This window comes from Taeniopygia guttata, chromosome 5 (genome assembly GCF_048771995.1).
Source record: "Taeniopygia guttata chromosome 5, bTaeGut7.mat, whole genome shotgun sequence".
NCBI lineage: Eukaryota > Metazoa > Chordata > Aves > Passeriformes > Estrildidae > Taeniopygia > Taeniopygia guttata.
In genome coordinates this window covers 5,583,110-5,605,792 of record NC_133030.1, presented here as the reverse complement: position 1 = coordinate 5,605,792, position 22,683 = coordinate 5,583,110, and the positions used below count along the sequence as shown (strand labels likewise).

The following is a 22,683-nucleotide window of genomic DNA, read 5'->3' as shown; positions in this document are numbered from 1 at the left end:
TAGGGATAGAAAGACAGTGTAGGCTCAGTGAACTCTCACAGATGATGTCTGTGTGTGTGTGTTGGTGTGAGAATGGATCGTAGAATCCTTAAACCAAAACTAAGATAGTTAAAATGAAATATCCACCCTGTTTATAATGACAATGGCTATTAATTATTAATTCTGGCACCCAAGGAATTTATTGAAAAGCCTTCTTACATCAGAAGTGGGGAAAGACGTGCAGATTGCTGGCACAGTCTTACACCTGCTCTTGTTATTGGTGCTCTGCTGTTCCAAACTAGATGGGAGCAATAGGGATTATTTGGGAAGAAGCACCATGAAAAGTTACTTGGCTGGAACCTCACATCTTATTTTACCATGTGCAACAACAGATGGCGAAATCTATCAGAAAACCATTAATAGTGGAGGAGCCATGGTAGCAAACTGGTAGCTGGGGAGTTTGCTGGGGGGGGGTCAGATTTTACTCCTAGCTTGCTATTGATTTTTTAAATCATTGACCTTTTAAGATGGTAAAAATAATCACATCTTGTAACATGCAGAGATTTATGCCTATGAGGGGTATTAAAAACAGAAAACAATTCTAAAGAAAAAAAAAATTAAATTCCTTTAAAAATTCTTTAAAATTTATGACTGCAACAGTGTCAGAGTAAATGGCTCTTTCCTTAGAGAAATAAAACAACTCTGAACATCCATACTCAAAGATCACTTCTATAGTTTCTAATAACTTAAAATGATTTATGCTTGTGTGTCTTTTTAATGATTACAAGTACTAAGAAGTTTATTTCTGACATACAAGAGGAAAATACAAATCCAGAAGAGCACTCCTATGGTTCCCATTTGGCAGAAGGTTTGAAGACGGGGACTTAATGAATTCCACAGTAGCATGAATTCCACAGGGACATGCAGGTTTGGTGCACAGAGAAGGATGCTCCTTGAAGACCTTGTTTATTGCACTTCTATCCAGTAGTGTGTGTTCAGGGTTCACATAACTAAGCAAAAAAAAAATAAAAATCTAAAAATAACTAACTAAACTGGTGCTTTGGGCTTTAGATTTCATCTCCCAAAACCAGCTCCTGAACTGCCTCAGGCTCAGGCTTCAAACCTGCTTGGTCCTCCAGGCTTTCTAATTCTCTACGCACTTCCTGGATGACACTGCTCTCCTCATAATCGGAGAGGAGATCTTGAGGGAGCAAGCTGAGAAAGGGCATCTCATCCATGATGAGGGGATCTTCCTTTTCAGTGTGCTGGGTTTCATTGGCAGACAGCTGACACACAGGTGTAGTCCTGTGGCTGTTGGGAAAAGGCACATCTGGTCACACAGTGCATCGTTTTGTGTCCTGCTAGTCTGTGAAATTCTCCATTCCTTCCCCATATGAAAATGTGTTAAATGCACAATGGATCTACCCTAGCTGACTTCACAACCACCAGATTCTTACATGCTTGACAGCTGGTGACTTACAAATATGATTTCCACATACAGAGATCCTGACAGCACAAAATGTTTGATCCTGGCAAAATAAACAGGATCAAAATAAACAGGTAACAAAAAAAAAAAAAAAGTTACTTGAATCTTCAAATTCAGATAGAAACTTCTGGACAGTTCAGCTATATTCACAGCCCAATTAATTTCTGTGTTTCTGTATCCTCATCCTAAACGGTGTTCTTACTAGAAATGACATTTGCTGACAGACCTTCCCTGAGCTTAATGGTGCATTAACAAAAATTTTGGTGCTGATAGGATGGGATCAGCTCTGCTTGCTTCTTTAGATGGCATTTATGAAACAAAATGTTACCCAATTCCTTTTTGAGCATGAAAAAACGTAGAAAGAGTTGGACACAGAAGAGGGAAGTATTAATCTGCATCTCTATCCCAGCTATGATGTCTTGTTGGAAGTTAATATGATGCTAGAAGTGTAGGAGAAAACTTGGACAGTTTATTTCATAGAAAACGGTGGTTTTCTAAAAATGCTTTTAGCAAAACTGAAATGGTCTCACTTCCTGCCAATGAAATCGCTGATGATACAAATATCTCATTTTAAAGAAATATTAAAGGCATGACCTATGAAAAATTTGTATTAAAATTCCTTTAACATATCTTACATTCTAAAACAAGCAAAAATCTGACAGATGCCTGGTATCACATGCAGAGTTGGTGGGCAGGGACTGTATGCAGTGAATGGAATTGGAAGGATGCATTTCAACAGCTGGTAGCACCAACTGATGAAAAAGCAGTACCAGCCTCATTAATTCACACTGGATTAATGTGTTGCCAAACTCAATTAGGCATATCCGTGTGGGAGAAAGTGAAAGGTTTCAGCGCTACTGATGAGGAAAACTGTCAAAACCTTTTCTAGTGAGGCAGAATCTGGAAGTTTCTCTATCTATTTACCACATAAACAGACCCCTCCAAAGTTCCAAGCAGCTTGTTTGCCCAGATTTGGTCCTTACCTCTGGGGCTGGCAGCTCAGGCCGCCTGCACAGGGGCACTGCTCCAGGACTCCATCAGGCTCCATGTCCCAGGTGATGAGGTTGAGAAGTCTGTTGGAAGGATCATGGCAGGGCTCACCTTCCTCGGGCAAGGGTGTGCACACAGGAAACAGAAGCTCTGCAGGCCAAGGGAAAGGCATTTTAGGAGAAGTCCTTAGCTGTCTGCTAAACTGGGGTGATCCCATGTTTAATTCTGTGTGCAAGATATAAAAAGACAGGCTTGATCTCTTTTTAAGTTCCCTTATGTGACAGGGAGCCATAACCATGTTTTTTCCAGTAGGTGGGAGTAAGACATTAAGTTCATCCTTAATGAGCATGATCAGCTTGACTCAGAGACTGCTGTCAAGGCAGTACAGCACGCCTCCATCCCTTGGAGATCCCAAACTCTTCTAATCCCAAGAAAACTAACATTACAGGGAATCCTTTGCAATGAGTAACATTAACAGTTTGAAATCTGAATAGAGACATACCTCTGTATCTTAAACTCTGAGCAATTGTTCAGAAACTAATGAGGTTACAAGAGCTACAACTCGGACATGTAATTTATTTGATTAATTCTGCTGTGGGCAAAGCTGTCTGGTGGCATCTGGGGCTTGGCACCCTTGTTGCTACACAGGGCTGAATTTCAGCCTGTGTAAGAAATTATTTAAGAAGGCTGTGTCCTTTGGGTTTCCTCATGTTAGTAACTCCCAGTCTCAAGTCTGGAATTCAGCTCTTCCAGATATTCCTAGAAAACCCACCCTCTTCCTCTTGTCTTCAGTCACCTCATATGGCAGGATGAAATATGAGAAGAATTCAAACTCTTACGTTTTTTTATCAGATTTAGTAAAAAAACACATATATGTGTGTGTATGCACAGACAGGTGTGCTTTAATGTACATGTTCCTAGTTTCAAAACATTATATACTGAACAGTAAATGCTCCACAGTTTACTATAGTTTTATATAAAAATACACATCTCTACTAGGACAATCATTTGCAATACTCTAGTGATGGAGAGAGACCTAACCTGAAAAACCCTAAAGCCCTGCTAAAGCAGACAGCCATGGAGAATAAAAATTCATTGCTGTTAATCAATAGCACTATTTTATGTTCTAACAAGAGTATTCTATCAATATTCAACAATGTTCTTACCTATTGAAAAATATATATATAAGCTAGGGAAGTATGTACCTGGTGTAGGGAGCTGGCTGGAATTGTGTCCTGTCACTGCTAAAAGAAAGTGACCTGTGATAAATGTGATAAATGCAGTGAGGAGCTGGTGGGTATAAAACAGTAGAAGAAACTGGACCACAACCAAACAGGACTGGGGATGGATTTCAGGCCTGAGACCTTCTCCTCTGTGCTCCTTTCTGTAAATCAAGTTTCACATTCACATTCCCATGTGTATTGACAGCATAATCTGGGACATCATTCCTCTGTGTCCCTTGGCTGCCTGGTCACCACTGCATGGTGTGATGCCCTGGAAGGCTGACGTGAAACTCAGAGTATAAAATCTATCTGCAGCCTGATTCTGCTGAGAGGAAGGAGAGGACACATTCAGCCAGCTCATTAATTTCTTCTGGACGTTTGTAATTCTATCATTTTTGCTCTATTGTGTGTAAATTCGACATAGAACTCTCCTTTAGAAATGCACATTTTTGTGCTTCTGCTGCTGGTCTCATCTCTAGTGTGCAACAGGCTTTGCTTTCACCAGCATGTACCCCCATCAGACTGTTTCTCACTCCCAATTCTATCAAAGTTTTCTAATGGAGTTAACCCAGTGCATTCCACAGGCCACGGGAGAACAACCTGCTGATTCTGTAGAGATTTAACCACTTCCCTGGGCTAAAAAGAGCCAAATATCAATGCTCCTTCCTGCTGGGATGAATAGGACAGAGCCCCGAGTACCTTTGTGGAAAGCACAGCACGTGCCAGGGTTGCAGTCGTGCTGGTTCTCGCAGATGGTGCCGTTCTCCCCTCTGGAAATGGATCTCCTGCATTGGCCCCAGACACAGAGCTGCTCCCCACAGCACTCCACATCCCGTGAGCAGGGCTGCCAAGGGCAAAGGCACGGGACAAAACCAGCATTCAGCACTCAGCACATCTTAACACACACAGCCACACTCAGAATCACGCCTGGAGACAACAATGTGTACTTGAAATAAATGTCATTTCCCGCTGTTTAAGTAGAGCTGCTTAATATTTCAATTGAAGCACACATGGAACTATTGGCAGACAGGAACCTCCACAGCAAAGTACCAGCACTCCATCCAACCCAGCCTTGAGCACTGCCAGGGATCCAGGGGCAGCCAGAGCTGCTCTGGGCACCCTGTGGAAGGAATTGTTCCTTCCCAATATCCCATCTAACCCTACTCTCTTTCAACTTAAAGCCATTCCCCCTTATCCTGTCACTACACGACTGAATTTCTAAAGATCACACAAAATCCCATTTCATTCAGAACTTACTGTGTGCTGGGGCTTGCAGAGCTGACATTTGTATTCAAAGGTGGAGAACTGGCAATATTTCCCTGGTTCACAGTCTTCATCAATGATACACTCCTGGAGGCAAGGATAAAAGCGTGATTTACCAAAATTCATGCCTCTCCTTCAAATACCAAAAGCTCTTCATTGATTATATTTCTTACTTGGGAACCAAGACAGAAAACCTGCTGGGGTTCTTTGCTCAATCACAGTTCTGTTACAGACCAGTGTTGCCCTGATTTTTAAAAGTGTTAAGTTTTCTTACATAGTTCTTTTGAAAGTTTTAAAGTTCTCATAAAACTTCTTTAGCCTTCTGATAATTACATATTTCTACTGGAGTTCTCACGCACTGTTCATGTAAATAATGATTGTTTTGCATTCTTCTTTGTGAGAGGAGGAATTGATGGACTGTTAGTTTGACCAGTGTGGTTAGAGAAGTGACAATTTCATCCTCCAATCCACTGCCACTTTTAGAATTCTATATATTACGAGGTCAGAAATCAAACTGGCTCTTTTTTTCTCTCTCGAACTCACCGAGCCTGTGTACTCATTTTGTGTCCAATAGTGACAACCAGTGATATGTTTTTGCACCCTCATGTCTGGGGTGTTTTCCCATCTAATGGTTACCTCTCAAAAATTGTGTGATTAACCCTCTTCTCTATTTTTTTTTCTTTTCTCCAGGCTGGAAACAATTTAGTCAACAGAAGAATAACTCATAGCACTGTTCTGAGTCACCTGTTTGTGACCTGTCCAGCACTGGTTTTTGCCATTTTTAGGGGAAAGGAAAAAGGAAAAAAAGGAAAAGGGATTACACAAAAATCCCTGAATTCTCTGAAGTAAGCACTTGACTGCTCTTTGGCAGACACTAATCTCACTTGCTGGAGCAAATCATCTGTGCATCTTTCTCTATTGAAAGTTCCCACTAAGCTTCTTGTTTTCTTCAGTTCTCTTCCAAATCCAGCCTTTTGGGGGGTTCTTGTGAGGCAAGGATGCTCTGCAGGAATCAGCCTTGTCTAACTTAGCCATTCTGGCCAACTCAGATGTTTTCCAACAGTTTACTATGCTCATTAATATGCAAATTCACAGAATGACTGGGTTGGAAGAGACCTTCAAGACCACCAAGTCCAACCCAGCCCCAACACCTCAACTCAACCCTGGCACCCAGTGCCACATCCAGTCTGTTTTTAAACACACCCAGGGATGGGGACTCCACCACCTCCCTGGGCAGCCTTTCCAGAACTTTATCACCTTTGTGTGAAAAACTTTTTCCTAATATCCAACCTGTATTTCCCTTGACACAGCTTGAGACTGTTTGATTTCTCAGAACACAGAACAGAAGCTAAACACAGTCTGGGGCCTGACTCTTTTCCAGTCCACAACTCAACATTCAGGCTATGTGTTTGTAATTCAGAAGAAGTCATTTTAAGGAATTAGTATAACCAGGCCTCGGCTGCTCTAAATTATTGCAATGTTTTTCAACTTCATTATCCCAGTACTGATGTGTTCTGCTTTTGTTTGTTTGTTTGTTTGTGGTGTTTTTGTTTTTGTTTTTGTTTTTTGTTTTGTTTTGTTTTGTTTTGTTTTTTGTTTTCTGTTGCTACATAATCAGATGGACCAAAATCCAAATGTTATGCAGTATGTTGGGGGTTTTGTGTCTCCAAGTGAGCAGCCAGCCTCTTCTCTTCAGCAGCTATGTTCTTCTAGTCCAACTTTTTGTTTGTAGCTTTGTCAGCTGATTTTATGAATGTCTGTAAAAACCATACCCAGAACAAACTATACTGTTCCACCCCTCTTCCATCCCTTTTCAGGAAAACAGCCAGGTCTCGGTGTAGTCAAAATTTCCAACCGTTCTTCTCCACAAAGAAGAAATCTTGCCACGATTGCTTTAAGCTCATGGAATAATTCTAGTTCTAAAACCACCTAACACCAAAGCTGCAATTCTCCAGTTGCTGCTTTCTCCTGAATTAATGAGTCCCACACCAAAAAATTTTTTCCTCTTACTGAATTGTGTCCCACCAGTTCAGACATTCAGTTTTATGGGAGTTTCCAGTCAGGGAAAAAATATCCCTTTGTGGTTTTCTTTCCTGGCACGGCAAAGACTTCCCTTCTTATGTGCTCTGTGAAATTGTGTGCCACACTCCACACCAATTTACCTCACCCAGACACCCATAGTTAATGCAGAACTCAGTTGTGCTTACATGCAGATGTGTAACCATATGGTTTTTAAATTATTTATTTTTCCTTATTTAATCAGGCAACAGATTTTTTCTAATTCAGTTACCTTTAGACAGAATGGTTGCTGGACAAGGAGTAAATCTGAAGGCATTCAGCTGCAGCAGATTCTGAACAATCCAATTTTTTCCTGGAATTGTGCAAACTAAATTATCTCTCAGAATATTTTGGCATTGCAGGAGCAACTGGGTAAACTGTGGAGAGGGGATGCTGGCTTCTGATGTGCAGCAGAACATAAAAGTTGGGCAGATAACTTACAGACAGAATTAGCCACACTGACAATGATGTACATCTCTGTGAAATCCATTTTGATGTAATAACAGTTAATGCTGTGGCAAAGGAATAGGCTGTTTGGGAGTAATACAGAGTGAAAGCAGCACTGCCTATTTATTTATGGGTGTACTCATCAACAACAGAGGCCAGGATGGAGAATCCCATGCCATGTACCTGTAAGGACACACTCAGCATCCTATGGACTCTTATTATAATACTGTGCTCTGCAGTGGATATCCTGCAGCACCTGGAAGCTATTTGGGCATTAGGATCTGCTCCAAAACCAACAGGGAAAAAAAAAAAAAAAACCAACAAAAAAACCTGAAAATCACGGAAAAGGTTCCTAAGTCTGCTGAAACAACTGCTGCTGAAAGAAACTTCAGGTTTCTTGTCTTTGGTAGGTTATGCCAAAGATTATTACTTTCTTAAAGAATGGTTAGCCTCCATTTTATTTGAAAATAAAGCAGTGAGTGATGCTGGTGACAGCTGAAGGTGGCAGCTTCCTGACACTGGAACAGCTGGGGCAGGACCTTGCAGGTCAGAGCTGGTGGGACAAGCTTTGACAGCAGCATTCCCCTCAGGGCTTTGCACACAGGTGGAAAGGCACAAAAGAAAAGAGCTTTCACACAGAAACCCACTGTCTTTGGCAGTGTTCATCTGGTTTCTGTACCTCGCTATGTTTTAATGCTGTTTTCCTGGTCATACCGTATGTACTGAAATAACACTCCTTTTGTTTTGATCTTTCTCCCCTTAATCCTTAATTAAAACTGAGACTAAAAAAATATTCTGATGATGTCTAACCTGCAAAATGGACTCATTGATTTTAAATTCACAACTGGCATTTGATTTATCCATTCCCTCTCCCCACTCACACTCACCCTTCCTCCACATTCTCAGAAACTTCTTCTTCAAAAATAACTTAAAGAAAAACTCTTCACTACTCGTATCTTCAGTGAATATTTGTCAGGGACTGTTCTGAGTGAGAATTTCTCTCCTGGGATCTTTACTCTTCAGTTTTGAACCCAAGAAAGCAGAGGAAGGAACAGCCATGACTTAATATACAACATTTCTATGGTTCTTTGGCATGGGTTCTTCGGCAGTGAGATTCAAGCAAGAGAACCCCTTTTCCCCTCCCTGGGAAATCCACATTGCCCAGTTTGCTGGCTTATTGTGATCCAGGTCAAGGTTGTGCCTACAAACTTCTGCAGGTGCTGAGGGGAGAGGCAGGATTGTTCTCTGCACAGCTGGCAAGCCAAACAGCCCTTCCAAAGCACTCATTCCTAACCCTCTTTGCATTCCAGATTCCTGAGCCATGAAGTATAGAGGCAAAAATCAATGATTTTGGAGAAGTGAGGAAGTTCTTCCAGCAGAAACGCAGCACAGAAAACAATGCTACTAGAGCAATTGGTGTGACAATTAGAAAATGAGTTTTAGTAATAACCTTGAAAATGCATGGGAGCACCTCTCGCTGTATTTTGGGACAACTGTCTTCCAAATGTTTCTCTGAACAAAAGCCCCTTTACATGTTTATTAAAAACTCCTCATACAAAGCAATTCCCTTTTCAAACAGCTGAAACTCGGGTAAAACTCAGTGTTAGTCTCCATAAACCACAGCTACAGATCCTTCCCAAACAGTGCCAGAGCTCACCCAGCTGCATCCATGAGACAACAACATTTCCAGCTGTGCCTGCAGTGCCGTGCTCACATTGGAACTGACATCTCTCAGCAATCAGTCCTTCCAAGAGTTAACATTTCTGTGTTTACAAATCCCCTTCTAGGTTTTGTTTCAATTCCTGCGAGTTGTTTCACGCAGGGCTGCTCTCCATTACTGCAGCAGATGGCAAAAACTGCTGAGTAGTAAGGAAAAAAAAAAAAGCATAAAACCTGTTTTATATCCTACATGTATTAAAAAAAAAAAAAAAGGGCAGAATTACATAGAATGGAATATTGTTTTATGGAAACTACTACCTTAATTTGAAATGCAGTAGCATTCTAGCTCCTAATCTCTCAGTTGTCTAGACAGGGCACATAATGCATTTGTCTATAATGAGATATGGCTTAATTTGCCTTGAAATACCTCAAAACCTCTGTAATACTTTCCAGCAGTGCAAGTCTCTCACCACTGTCCCGCCAAGCACACAACACTCATAAAATCAGGAACTTCTGTTAAAAAAAGATGTCCTAAGAAGGGCAGACATGAGCTGCAAACTGTGTTGGGGGTCAGTGCTGTGGGGAAAGCCACCTCTGTGGGTGGCTGTTCAACAGGGATGTCACTGCTGAGCTCAAAACCAATAAACAACAGAAAACAAGTCCATGGGCTTTGTACTGAGCTTCTCCATAGAGCTAATCTCATCTGATTCCTTCTCCCCCATTTCCCAGAAACACTTTGTTTGGAAAAACTGCATTTCTGGTTCTCCACATGACACAGAATAAAGGGAGGCAGAACATGTCTATATGACATAACAGAAAGTGGCCTGGATGCACTTGAGCTTGGCTTTAGGTAGCCAAAGCATCACAGCTACATTAGCCTTAACAGGCTGTCAAAAAGGGAATTATTGAGGCAGGCTGTGACCCTCAATAAACTGCATAATAATAATAAACTAGTGTAAGAACTGCATCCCCTTCTACACCACCTGCTTATTTTTACACTAACATTGATCTTGTCACTGATCAGACTCTCATGCAGTTAGTGCTCAATGTCAAAAGAGGAAATAAATAAAATATAATCTTATCCACAGCTTCAAGGAACTGACTCAAATAAAAGAAGAAACCACACCCCAAAAAACCCAAAGAAACAAAACAAAAAAAAATTCCTGGCAAATGCCTTGTAATAGTGAGAAAAATGGTGCTTAGGTATTCTCTCACATCATGCTCTGTTCACTCTTGGTCAAAATCTCTCTGTATGCCTTGTAATAGTTTAACATCAGGTCACTCTGCAGAAGCAGACATTTCATTTTCTTCCCTCACCCTTTTATTTTCTCAGTAATAGCAACCTGGTCTTGGCAGGACTACAGCTTCTGCAAATGCTCCCGTGCAGGAAACACAGTGCCAAGTACTCATTTCAATCTATTTTACAATGTTATCAAAGAGGGCACATGAGAACTATTCTAATTTAGTAGAAAACCCTCATAAATTATATATCTGTCAGGTAATTAACTTAGTCTAGAAACTAAGAGCTATCTAACTAGGAAAGGAGGAAAGGACTGTGTCTATGTGTGTGTGTATATATATATTTATGTATATGCGAGGTCAAAATACTGATGCACGTTTATAAATAAGTTTTCCAAATGAGTTTGGAATTAATGGTCCTAACTGAGAAATGCATCTGCCTGTGGATCTGTTGATGGGAGAACAACTCTTGGATCTTTGATAACCAGGATTTGTGTCTAAACACTCGTGGTCTGAGAGACCCTGGGTTTTATTCCCAAATGTCCTGAGCTCCAGTAGCAGTTGTGGCACCACTGTAGGGCTGTGCCACAAAGCTCTGAAGTGCCATTATTTGTGAGTAGCAGTGATCCCACAAAGACACAGCTCTGAGGCAGTGATGCTCCCCAGGAGCCAAGTTTGACTGCAGGCTGCTCTCGTCTCTGCAATTGGCAGCTAAAAAGTTTCTGTGATTCACTACTGAACCACGTCAGTTTTGCAGATGTGGAAAAGCAAAACAACAGAGACTAGCTGTACACAGCGGGGATGTGGAACAGCTGGATGAAAAGAAAAGCCTTGGGAAACAAGATTTCTGTACTTAATAGCTGCTGGCTGATCTTCATCACTAGATTAAGAGTAGCACACTGAGTATAAGATGTTGACTTGTGCCCCATCTCTCACTAAACTGATTTCAAATCCTGTATCTTATGGCCTTTGTGCCTTTATAATATACTTTTTGTAGTAGTCCACGGTTTCAACAGACTTATTAATTCTGTTTAAGGTGCCAGCCAAAGATAATAATACTGAAACAGAAGTACATTGGTAAGGATCTGCATTCAATGGATTTTGCCCATGGCAGAGTTGACAGTGTAGAAGACTGCTTTTACTATAGAAGAAATGGAATAGTTTATTTTCCATGAGCTGTAGATGGTAGAAGAAGAGGTTTGAATTACAGCAACAGCATTGAAATAAATCATCTCCAGCACGCGAGGATTTTAGGAACAGGAGATCCATGCCTGCCTAAGGATGGAACAGGCATTGGGGTTATAGGTGTTTGACTCTTGGAAGCTTTGTCAAGACCTCCTCTTTGGGGCATTTGTTGGGATTACAAAAGAGCCTCTTTTATTAGTCCCTTAATTTAATTTTCCATCTGAAATCATGTACCTAGAGGATATTGATAACATGAGATGATGATTGCTCATGAATATTCATCCCATTTCCTAAACAAACACAAATGAGAAAGAAATTAAAAAGGGTCTTCAGCATACTATTTTTGCCCTTCTCTCAGGAAGGAAGATAAGAGTATGAATGTACTGCAGATTTCCACCATGTATGACATCCAAAACAAACACCCACCAAGGGGTCCAAAACTTTCCCTTGCTGATGGATGTGAGATATCTTGGACCCAGGAAAACCACTAAGGCTCCCCTTTGCCTGACACCACAATGTCCAACTCTCTACACATCCTAAGATACTGCTTCTCCCGTTGGAATTTCTAAGGGAAGAAGTCTGAGGGATTCCTCACATGATTCAGGAGCAGGGTCTGAGTCATTTCCATAGAGGATAACACTGCAGCCACCAGTGTGGCATCCCTCAGTGCCATCAGTCACTCAGCCCCTCCCAGGCCAGGCAGACACTTTTGGCACAAAAGAAGCCAAAATTCTCTTTGTGAATCACACAGGAGGAAGGACAAAGCTGAGACTCGGCTGACACAGAAATGTATTTCTCCAGGCATTGCATTTCAAACCACCATTCTATAGAGCTTTTATTCTTTCTTTCTTACATTTGCCAAACCTTTGATGAAACAGAACTAAATAGAAACAACTTCAATTCACCACTTTCCTTCAATTTAGCTTACTAAATCATAGTGCAAAGCACCATCAAGCTGGACTGGTAGCATCTCACACCTCTGCCTGACTCTACACAAATGCACAGAAGGCTGAGCAATCACCAACCACATTCATTCTCTCTCCTCCTACTCACTGGTATAAAACCAGTACCATTCTACAGATTTTGTAGACTTTAACCCTCCTCAAGTCAAAGCAAAGATTACATAAGACTTAGGCTCATCATATATTGAATAATGTGTTATTGGGCCAACCTCCCAGCCACAGCAAATTCTGCCACCTTACCTATGACAACACAGATGTAACCACTTTAACCCATTTATCTGCATCCTCTGTAGATACAGAGATAGATATCTCAACCATTCAAAGATTATAACAGATGCAAATAAAAGATTAAAAAAAAAAAACCAAAAAAAAACCACACCTCTGCAATACATCCAGTGCTGTAAGCCTGTATTTCCTAAAGCCGTAGCTACTGTTGTTACCTTCCAGCTAAGGCTTGCTGCTTAATTAGATGACATGGTTTCAGCTAAAATCTCAAATAAGCAGCTGCTGGAGCCAATGGATTAAGTCACGTAATCAAAACCAGTGGAAAAAAATTTCTCATTTGCCTTAAAGCTTTCCCTCTCATGATTAATTTGCTACATGTGTGTGGCAAGAGGAAAGAAACACTGCTGATGAACCTTCAATAAAGAAAATCCATATTATGATCTTTTAACAGATGTCACTAGATCACGAAATTGCCACCAGCCCACGTAAAAGAGTCACTCTTCTGAATGGACGTTACCATAAAGAGAAGAAAACCCCAAACACTTCTCTTAGAATAAACAGGTTGATCTAGGAGAGGCAGAAAGTCAAATCATTCATTGTCAGAATCGGAGGTATTGATGATTCCCAGATTGTAGAAAGTCTCTGTCTTTCAGCCCCACTGCCAAAGAAGAAGCCATAATTGGTCTGTGCTGGTTTCAAGGTTGTTTATTCTGTTTATCTCTAACATGTTCTGCTGCCCTGCCGCAGCTCTGTCCTGCAGGGCAGCGTGTGGGGCTCTGCCCTCAGTGGGATGGTACAAACATTAAATACCACAAACTACCTGTGCTGGATTTACAATAACGTGCCAATATCTGTCACCTACGTTGGACAGTGTGTCCCCAGCCTGAACCAACAGAAAAATGCCAACACCACAGTGAAACATGGAGGGCATGAAGAAGGAGAAAAAGGACAAGACACACCCAATTTCCTCCATCCTGTCCCCTTTGGACCCCTAATCTAGAATCCTAAAATTTGACTTTTGCACCCGTGCCACACTTAATTATTACTTATATCAAACACTCAGAGCTTGTAATTCATCCTGTAAGATTGAAAACTCTTTTCCATGGACAGAGATCACAGACAGTGTCTCCGGGAGCTCTGTCCAGGGGGGTTCCTGACCCCTGCCAGGGTCCCAGACCTTCCAGGGCAGCCAGATGGAAGCCCTGGATTCCCACAATTCATGGTGATTTGTTTTTATATCTCCCTACAACTTGGACACGATCTATAAAATACAATTACACGGCCTTGGATCCCCAAACTCGGCGTGTTGTGAGTGGGAAAAGTGAACCAAGCCCAGGGAAAAGGTGAACACCCTCCCTTTGACTGGCACTGCTCCCTTACTGTGGCTTGCTGGCAGAGGAGTTGTGGCCACCAGCGGGCAAACAAGGGAGAAGCAGGAATCCTCATTCCTCCCTGTGCATGGAAAGCTTCAGACAAGGCAGGATTTATTCCCACAACCAAGAACGCTGAGAGCTTTACAAGTGGTGCATGGACACTGGTGAAGCACTGGCTGGAAGATAAAGTTTTGTGCCCTTCATGAGAGCTCACTGGTTTACCAATCTTCTCTCACTAACCATGCCAAGAACACTGAATCAGCTCTAGGCACTGTCAGTGTATTACAGGTGATTTTTGGTGAGGAGAAATTTATCACAAGAAGAGCTTTCTCTCTCCAGTATTTAGCTACTCAAAGGGTAGTCTGAGGACAGAAAAATGATGAGGTGACTCTTCAGCCAACTTGATAAAAATATTATTTTTCTTTGGGGTTCAGCTGGAAGAGAAGTACCACATTACAGCACATGAGGATCTGGCAGACTTCTTAACAATTCTAAATACAGGCATAGACTGGAATTGCTAATGAAGACTTTTGGAATATATATTAGTACTACATAGTTTTGTTTCCCTAACTTGACAGAAAACAAACCAACTTAAACTAAACTAGACTAACAGGAAATATAAGAGAAATCCTCATCACTCTTCTAGTATTTTTTTTTAATTACTAACCAAATAAATTTACTGAAGTTTTCTAAACTACTTCAGACTCCCACTGATACAAACAAGAGCAGGATTTGATATCTTTAATTAGGAGTAACCAGCTCAGGGTGGACCAAGCCTAGCAAACAAAATGGGGACACTGAGGAGTGGGTCAGGCAGCTGGTAATTACAGGGACTTCCCACCCTCCTCCTCAGAGAAGTTTCTTTGTATAGAATCAGACTTGACACTTGTACTTCAAACTCCTTCAGGCAGGTGCTTCCATTCACTGAGGCTGATATTCAGATTTTTTTTTTTTTTGGCCGTAGCCCAGTGAATATCAGGTGATTGTCAAAACCACTGGGTTTAGATACACTGTGACTGGCAATAAGGCCATCCTCTCGTCCCTGACCTAAATTAAATCTCTTAATAGCTTTTGCATCACTAAGGAGCACTTGTTGCTTATGGAGTTACCCGTGAAGTCTCAGAGATATGCACACAGCCTGTTACTCCTTTCATACAAGAATAAGTCCCTCTCTACAACAAGACTCATGGCCTGAAAACACTCCAGATTAATAAGAGAAACTCAGAATGTTAACTGAACAATTCTTCTCATCTTTAGTTATATTCTTCTTTCCCTTTGCACCCTTCTCCACATCATTTTCTACTCTGACAAACACAGGCTACTTGTCCCCATGAACTATTCACACTTGCCCCAAAGCTTCATATTCTACATTGCTGAGACCAAAAGTGAAAAGGGAACCAAAAAAGGGGGTTCAGTAAGATATTAAGAATTGGTTAAGGATGTCATGCCTGTCTGAGGAGCCATGGCTCTCTAAAACAAGCACAATTTGCTTCATCTGCTCCTCCACCAAGGATTCCCTAAAGGGTGGGTGCTGTGCAGAATAGAATGCAATGATTAATGGAGCAGAGCAGGCTGGACAGCTGACAGAAAAGCAGACTTAAAGTACCAGGGAATTAAATTATTAAATATACAAAACCTACCAGATTTAGATATTATGTGATTTTTGGCTAGACAGAGACCTGGATTTCAACCCAGGAATGCACTTACTGTGTCTATTGATAGCTGAGTGCAAGTCACCAGGGACTAAAAGTTCTGTGGAAAAATAAAAAAAAAACAACAAAAAAACTGGACCCAAATATAAGACTGCCCAAAACAAGTGTCCTCCCTGAGATATTAGGGAGCAGAATTCAACACCAAGACACTGCATTTTCAAATTTCTGCCACTGACTCCTCTCCTGCAGTGCTGCGGATGGAAAAACTGCAATTTCCATTCCAATTATTCTTCCTTCTCCATTTCCAAAGCTTCTTTTTTACAGAGCACTGCTAGGAACTCCTCTCCCTGGAGCAGAATGAGCCTCAGAGAGAGCTGTGGCTGAGAACATGGCTGGTGAAATCATACACAAGGTGCCAAAGAGGAACCAAGGGGGTGCTTTGGCAGTTCTGGATATCAGCAGCGACATGGGAGCTCGAAGAGCTGCAGCTCAACCACTTAAACCACTCTTTTTCTCTAGAAAAGTGGGAATTTGAACTGTTTTCTTTCTTTTTAGTACTTTCCTGCTAGGGTAAAAAAAAAGCTGACAAAAGCCCCTCTCCTCACCCTCCCACAAAGAATCTCTGACCTGTGCTGGGTCACCAAGGAGGAGGCACAACCCTGCCCTCAACAGCCTCTGCCACCAGGGGCAAGCAAAAGAAAGGTGCCAGAGTGCCAAAGTGAAATGAGAAATGCATTCTATTCTTACAGTTCCCTGCTTCACTCTTCCTAGAAACAAGCATCATGAAAAATTTCTCTCAAAAAAGAGAATTGAAAGCTGACAGATACGCTTCTATTAAAACCTGAAAAAAAAAATCCCACAAACAAACCCACAAAAACAACCGAGCTAAAAAGAGGTATTGCTTTTTTTTATTATTTATCATATTACTAGAGTCAAGGAAAAAGCTCAGGTACACTAGCTTTGAATTAAAAGAGAGAGCTTATAATAGAAGAGAGAGTAAAATACTGCTCTGTATAGGGGTGAGAAGAAATGCAACTAATCTTTCTGTAGCAAACCTTACCAATACCAGTTTTGCTTCCTTTTATTTTTCATCCTTGCTTTCCCTTGGTTAGGCTAACATGTCACAACTGAAATAGGCCTAGCCAACAAGCTAGAAAATATTTTGATTTCCATAGGATAATGAGAAATGCTCTTATTTTGAACTTTTGACTGAAAATACTTTATTAATTTGCAAGCTACCCAGTGCTACCTGAAGAAGCAAATTACAGAGTATTTGAGCCTTTATGTATGGGTACATGCTTATGTATATTTATTTACACGCACTGTATGTGTGTGTGTATTGGTACCTGCTAATTTAAAATGCAGGCACAACCTCTTTTCCACAAAGCTGCTTCTCTAGTGCTGGATTTCTCGTTCTAGCCAATAAGTGGATTTATTATTGCAATGCAGACACTTCTTTGCCCTCTCGTGAGGCTCTAGTGTCATCTCTCAAAGCTGAAAAACATTACATGAAAAACCTTCAGTGATTTCAGAGGCTGATAACTCAGCACAGAAATTAAATGCAAACTGAGGAGGAGGAGGGTTCCAGTTATCACAAATTACTGCAGCAATAACTTACACAGAGTTTAAATTTCAGAGCACGTGGTTTGTGAAAATGCTTGGAAAATTCTTCTTTCTGCCAACCAAATTTGTGAGGAACAGGAGCTGTGGGAATCCTTAACTTTTGTAAGTTAAGCCTATTAACTGAGCCTATGAAACCAGAGGAATCACTCTTCCACCACCTGTGGTCTGTGAGGTCTGTGACCTGGAGAGCGACCAGGACATGTCACAATGTCACACAAAACTTCAGGTATGAAAATTTGTGTACATAAAAGTGACCTAAGGGTCCACTGCAAAGTTTTCTGCAACTCATTTCCCAACACTTCTACCTTAAGTTTACAGATCTAAGCAGCAGCACCATTTAATTTGGACAGAATTTTTCTTCCGCTTCACAGATCTCTCCACAGCACCACTTCTTTCCTTGCTGCAACCCAAATCTTCCAGTTCTTAATTGCATTCCTCCTACAATATTTCTTTGCCCTTGTAACAGCCAAAGTGATTCATAATCCTCCTTCATGTTTGAAGTTTGCAAGCATTTTCAGATTTACTCCTGTTAGGCATCTCTGTTACATTAATTTTACTCTCTCCTTAAACAAGGACCAAGCACATCTGGAGGCTGCTTTTCCTCTAAGCTGGCAACCTCTAAATAAGGTGTTTGTACCCTGGGCATACTGAAAGTTCAGAATGAGTGTGAGGGGGGAAATAAGCATTAACAAGCACAGCTCTGTCCCAGCAGCCCTGCAGGGGTGAATAAGGGATGGAGGATGTGAGGAGGAACAGCTCTGGCTGCTCTTGCTTCAGAGCTGCCACCACTAAATCAGACTAAAATCTGTATTCAGCCCTCACATCCTTCAGATGTGAAAGTTCTGACCAGAAGCACTGGCTTGGTCAGCGAGGCAAACTTCCCAGATGGAAAATGCAGCTGTACCTTGATATATGAACTTGGTGTGAAACCTGGAGAAAGTTAATTTAGAAATAATTTTTACAGCTGTGAGAGTGATTACACACCACAGGCAAGCCAAACACGTTATGAAACATCACTAGTGTGGTGTTGCAGTGCTAAGAAGGTTTAAAAGTTTGCCTTTGTACAGTGGGTTTGAGGATGCTAGGGAAAAAACACCCATTTGGATTGTCTTCGTTACACATAATCTCACTATTAAAAAGTACTGTGTAGGATGGTAACACTTTGTATAAAATCAGATGTAGTTTAGGATAGTTAACAATTTATTTTATACCTTGAGTTTTCACTTAAGCTACAAGTTTGGCAAAATAGTAAAAAGAAAAAAAGTTAAGTTGCTTGTGGGTGCTGTATTTTTCTACTTGCCATTTTCAAGCTTAAATAGCAGCATAAAAACATGAGCTTGCAAGAGGAAAACCTTAAGAAAAGAGGCACTAATTTCAGGTTCTGTATCCACTAAAAATCAGAACTACTGACACAAATTTTCCATAATTACATCTATAACATAATTTCCATAATTAGTTATAAAATAGTTACAGAGCTGCTTCTGTGAAAGAACTGGAGGTAAGTTACTCTAAAAAAAAACCAGGGTATGTTGAAGTAAATATAATCACAAACTATTAGTCAGATGAAGCCGGCTATCAGAGGAAACCTGGCAAGCCCAGGCTTAGTAAGAGCACAAAAAAGAATCCATTTTGGTAAGACTATAACCAAAGCAAACCTAATTCTTTAAAGTAGTGGTATGTACTGAATTTCTCATGTGACTACTGATATTTAACAAATGTATCTGTGCTTGCAAGGCTCATGTAAAGAATATTCTCGATCTTTTATACTCCTTTGAGAGTCCTTAAACAACCGTATTTTGAGGGGAGGGGGATTTATTCTCCCATTTCTCTCCCTTCTCCTCAAAGTGGCATTTCAAAACCAGTTGTCCATCACTGTGCTGGGCTTGAAAAGCAAACAGAGCCATATGTTGTTCCAAAGATCCCTCATAAATAAATGATTTGGGGTTATTTTCAACTGTTAAAATCTATAAAGTGATTTTTTAATGGAGGACAAGGTCACTGATACTAAGGATTTATCCACACTCACTGGAAAGGGCTGTGTAACTTTCTTTGCTGTTTAACATTTACATTTGACAGACAAATTGAATAGTCAAACATGTCTATTAAGCATAACACTGGAACTCTGTTTCCAAGTCATAATATTCCTAAGTTAAACTAATTAAAAAACACAAACATTTTTGACTGCTTACCCCAATAATTTTGTGTCTTTCAAAACATTCCAAAATTTTGTTAGGTGAATTCTGTCACAGTCTTCTAAACAAGGAACCCAAAGTTTTTGTTTGATTTTCAAAAGGAAATTTTCATGCTCACTTACATGATTCCTTTTGTTTTCTCCGTCTCTGATGGATGTAACAACTGTCTCAGAAAAAACTGTCGATCCAGTTTTGTTATCTGTAACCTGATACCGGAAAAGAACAAAATACAGTTTTTATTAGTCTTTTTTTACTCTCAGTCCTACATCCTGCGAAAATTAACCCGCTCCCACCCCCTCTTTTTTTCCCATTTTGCTGTCACTCTTAATAAACCGTAATCTGAGGGGGAAAGCAGAGCTACCTCCTTGTCTATTTAAAATGACACTGTAAAGAAGCCAACTGAGCAGGACATGGTTGGGTTTTCATTCCCAGGTAATAGCTGTAGCTGTGTCCTATTTTTAGCAGGCCCTTTTTCAAAATAAATTGTTATATTCTTATTTCACAGTAACTTTTCACGACAGGTGACCTTAACACCGACAGAAGATACAATCAAACCCCAAAGTAATTATCATCAAGAAAATTTACACTCCAAATTATTTTGTGAATAAGCATGTAAAACTGGGTGGGGTAGAGGGGGAGGCTTGAAGGAAATATGTTTAAGGATGGAGAGCTCACCACACACAAGTTCTCTCATACCTTATCAATTTCTTGATGAGTCTCAACAGTTCTGTTGCCCAGTCTGGTTTCTGTGTTGGACTCGTTATGGTAGTTGGGAGGTAAGTCCTCAAAGCTGACCTCTAACAGCTTTTTTGCCCCTTCCTCTTCAGCTTCCATCTGCCAAAATAAAAAAAATAAAATAAAAAAAACCCAAAACAGGTGAAAATTAGCAAAAATGTCACAGAAGAGAGGAAGCCACGCTTCCTGTGCAAGCCCCAGTGACAGACACTGCCTGCAGCTGCTCTTTTCATGGGCCACAAAAACAGGGCTGAGCTAAACCCTTGAACTCTGCACTGGTGAAGCCAAAGTCAGCCCCTGTGAGGGGAAAAAAGCATTCAGGCCACTGGAAATTTGCTATCTGCACAGGCTGGTGCCAGTGGGGAGCCCAGCTCTCTGCTCTTCACAGAAAACCACTGAAAACTTCAGGCAGACTTTCCATTCTGACAAAGAAGAGAAAATATCCTGGCAGGAGAGAGAAACACAAGCCCCTTGAAGTCAACCCTATAAATGAGGATGCACACAGCCAGAATTTAATTCTCTCTTTCAGTTCCTACTGTCTTTGTGGGATGAAGAAGGGTGTGAATCTTGTAAATGCGCAAGAATAAATCTTCTCCTTTTATTTGCAACCACTGTAACAGAGCTAGGAGGCCAAAAGTTCAACCAGGATGAAGAACAGGATTTTTCCCAAGACAAAATCTCTCCTTTTGGTGTGTCTGTTTATTTTAAATAACAGCTGCTAATCTGTCTAAGTGCAAACTATTTATCTCGTAAGACTCTGCTCAAACAATTCACGCTTTGCATTGCACACAGGCAGCAATCCAGAACTGACTACAGAAAAACAGGCAGAAATTCTGATTACACCCTTAAGCGTCATTGTAAAGAATGGTTTGTCTCAATGTATTTGCAGTCTAAATGAAGTGGATAACAGCAGCAGATTTCAGAAACCGTCCAGAGAATAGCAGAAGATCAGAAATCATTTAATTACAGTAAACCAAGGTCTGTTTCTGCAGCGGGTTGTCAGTTACAGGTTTTTGTAGACTATTTTTGAATAAGAGGAAAAGAGAACTTGAAAGGAAGATTCTTAACAGGTAGGGGAAAGCAAAGCACACAAGAAAGGGGAGTGCAGGGACAGGATGTTTTGACATCTATATGGGTCAGGCTTAGGGTCTGGTCTCAGTTTCTGGCTTTCAAATGTGTCCTGGGCAATTCTGGGCCGACAATTTGAGATTAAGACATGCAATTACACGTATTTTCAGGACACTCACAGCCTTAGGACACCCTTGTGCTCCTGCCGCACAAAGACGATGTGTGGCACTTAGGGTAACATCTAGAATTTTAACTCAGCTTTGAGCAGCAACTGAATGTTAGATTAGGTACAATGAAGATATTAAAAAAAAATGCCTTAAACCCACATTCCAAAGGTCGTCAGACTGCAAGGAAATAGACTAGAAGCTAGGCACTTCTTGATAATATCTTTGTGAATTTGGGCCTCAAACCAAATTCCCATAAATTCCAGAGGGACGTACACTCTAAACAGAATAACTGAGGATCAGAAGGAGACGTCGGAACGATGTCGGAACTGTTCTCTCCTCGCTTGGCCACTGTCCCTCCCTCACTGCGCGCTGGTTGTTCAAAGCATCCCCGGCCCGGGGGGCTCCGCGCTGCCCGCCCGGCTCCTCCGGGACCCGCGGGGGATGCGCGGCGCGGCCGGGGATGTACGGGAGGAGATCCCCCCTCCATCCCCGAGCCCCCTCACCTCCTGCACGGCGTTGCGCAGCTTGTGCTGGGTGTCCTCCATCAGCGCCTCCACCTCCCGCAGCATCTCGCCCAGGCTGGCCGCCCGCCGCCGCCCGCCGCCCTCCGCGGGCGCGCACAGCGCGGCCAGCAGCGCGGCCAGCAGCGCCCAGCGCCGCATCCTCGGCTCCTCCGCCTGCCCTCGGCTCCCCCGGCTGCCCCTCGGATCCTTCGCTGCTCCCTCTGCCGCCTCTCTGCCCCTCGGCTCCCCGGCTGGCCCCGCGGTCCCTCCCCGGAGCGGGCGGAGCCGCAGCCCCCGCCCCGCCGGCGGGGAGGATGCTGAGAGACGGGGGGAGATGCTGAGGGGAAGGGGCAGCGCGGGTTTCCCCTTCGGACCCGATCGTGCTCTCGGTGTTTTGAAAGGAAGAGGACGGTGGGAGCTGCGCGGCACCTCCAGCATGCGCTTGGCTTCTCAAGAGATGCTCTCGACGCGACCTGCATCTGACTGGCCAGCACCCCACTATGCCTGACTAATTCCCTGCAAATTTCTTCTAAAAATATTCAGGCAACATCATCCTTTTGTATCTGTGGTGTCTTCCCCAGTTTCCACATTGTTTTTCCTCCTTGCGATGTACCCTCAAGCATTCCACAGACATTTTTTTGCTGCAAGCTCACA

At 41.8% G+C, this 22,683-nt stretch overlaps 1 protein-coding gene across 3 annotated transcripts; it reads right to left on the bottom strand.

The window, feature by feature from the left end:
- Positions 1-734: 734 nt before the first annotated feature.
- DKK3 (dickkopf WNT signaling pathway inhibitor 3) lies at positions 735-22,482 on the bottom strand. Of its 3 annotated transcripts, NM_001245783.1 has the most exon segments (8): positions 758-1,290; positions 2,449-2,605; positions 4,378-4,450; positions 4,453-4,522; positions 4,936-5,028; positions 19,679-19,762; positions 20,253-20,390; positions 22,030-22,298. In NM_001245783.1, coding segments are annotated over 7 exon segments (660 nt in total). In that variant the 5' UTR covers positions 22,189-22,298; the 3' UTR covers positions 758-1,290; positions 2,449-2,562.
- Positions 22,483-22,683: the final 201 nt, after the last annotated feature.

Coding starts and splice junctions, on each gene's coding strand:
- DKK3 (XM_030273071.4), bottom strand. CDS start 22,467: ATGCTGGAGGTGCCGCGCAGCTCCCACCGTCCTCTTCCTTTCAAAACA. Junction 4,523..4,935: donor TCTGCAAGCCCCAGCACACA/GTAAGTTCTGAA, acceptor TGCCCTTGGCAG/CCCTGCTCACGGGATGTGGA. Junction 2,606..4,377: donor GTGCTGTGCTTTCCACAAAG/GTACTCGGGGCT, acceptor CTTGGCCTGCAG/AGCTTCTGTTTCCTGTGTGC.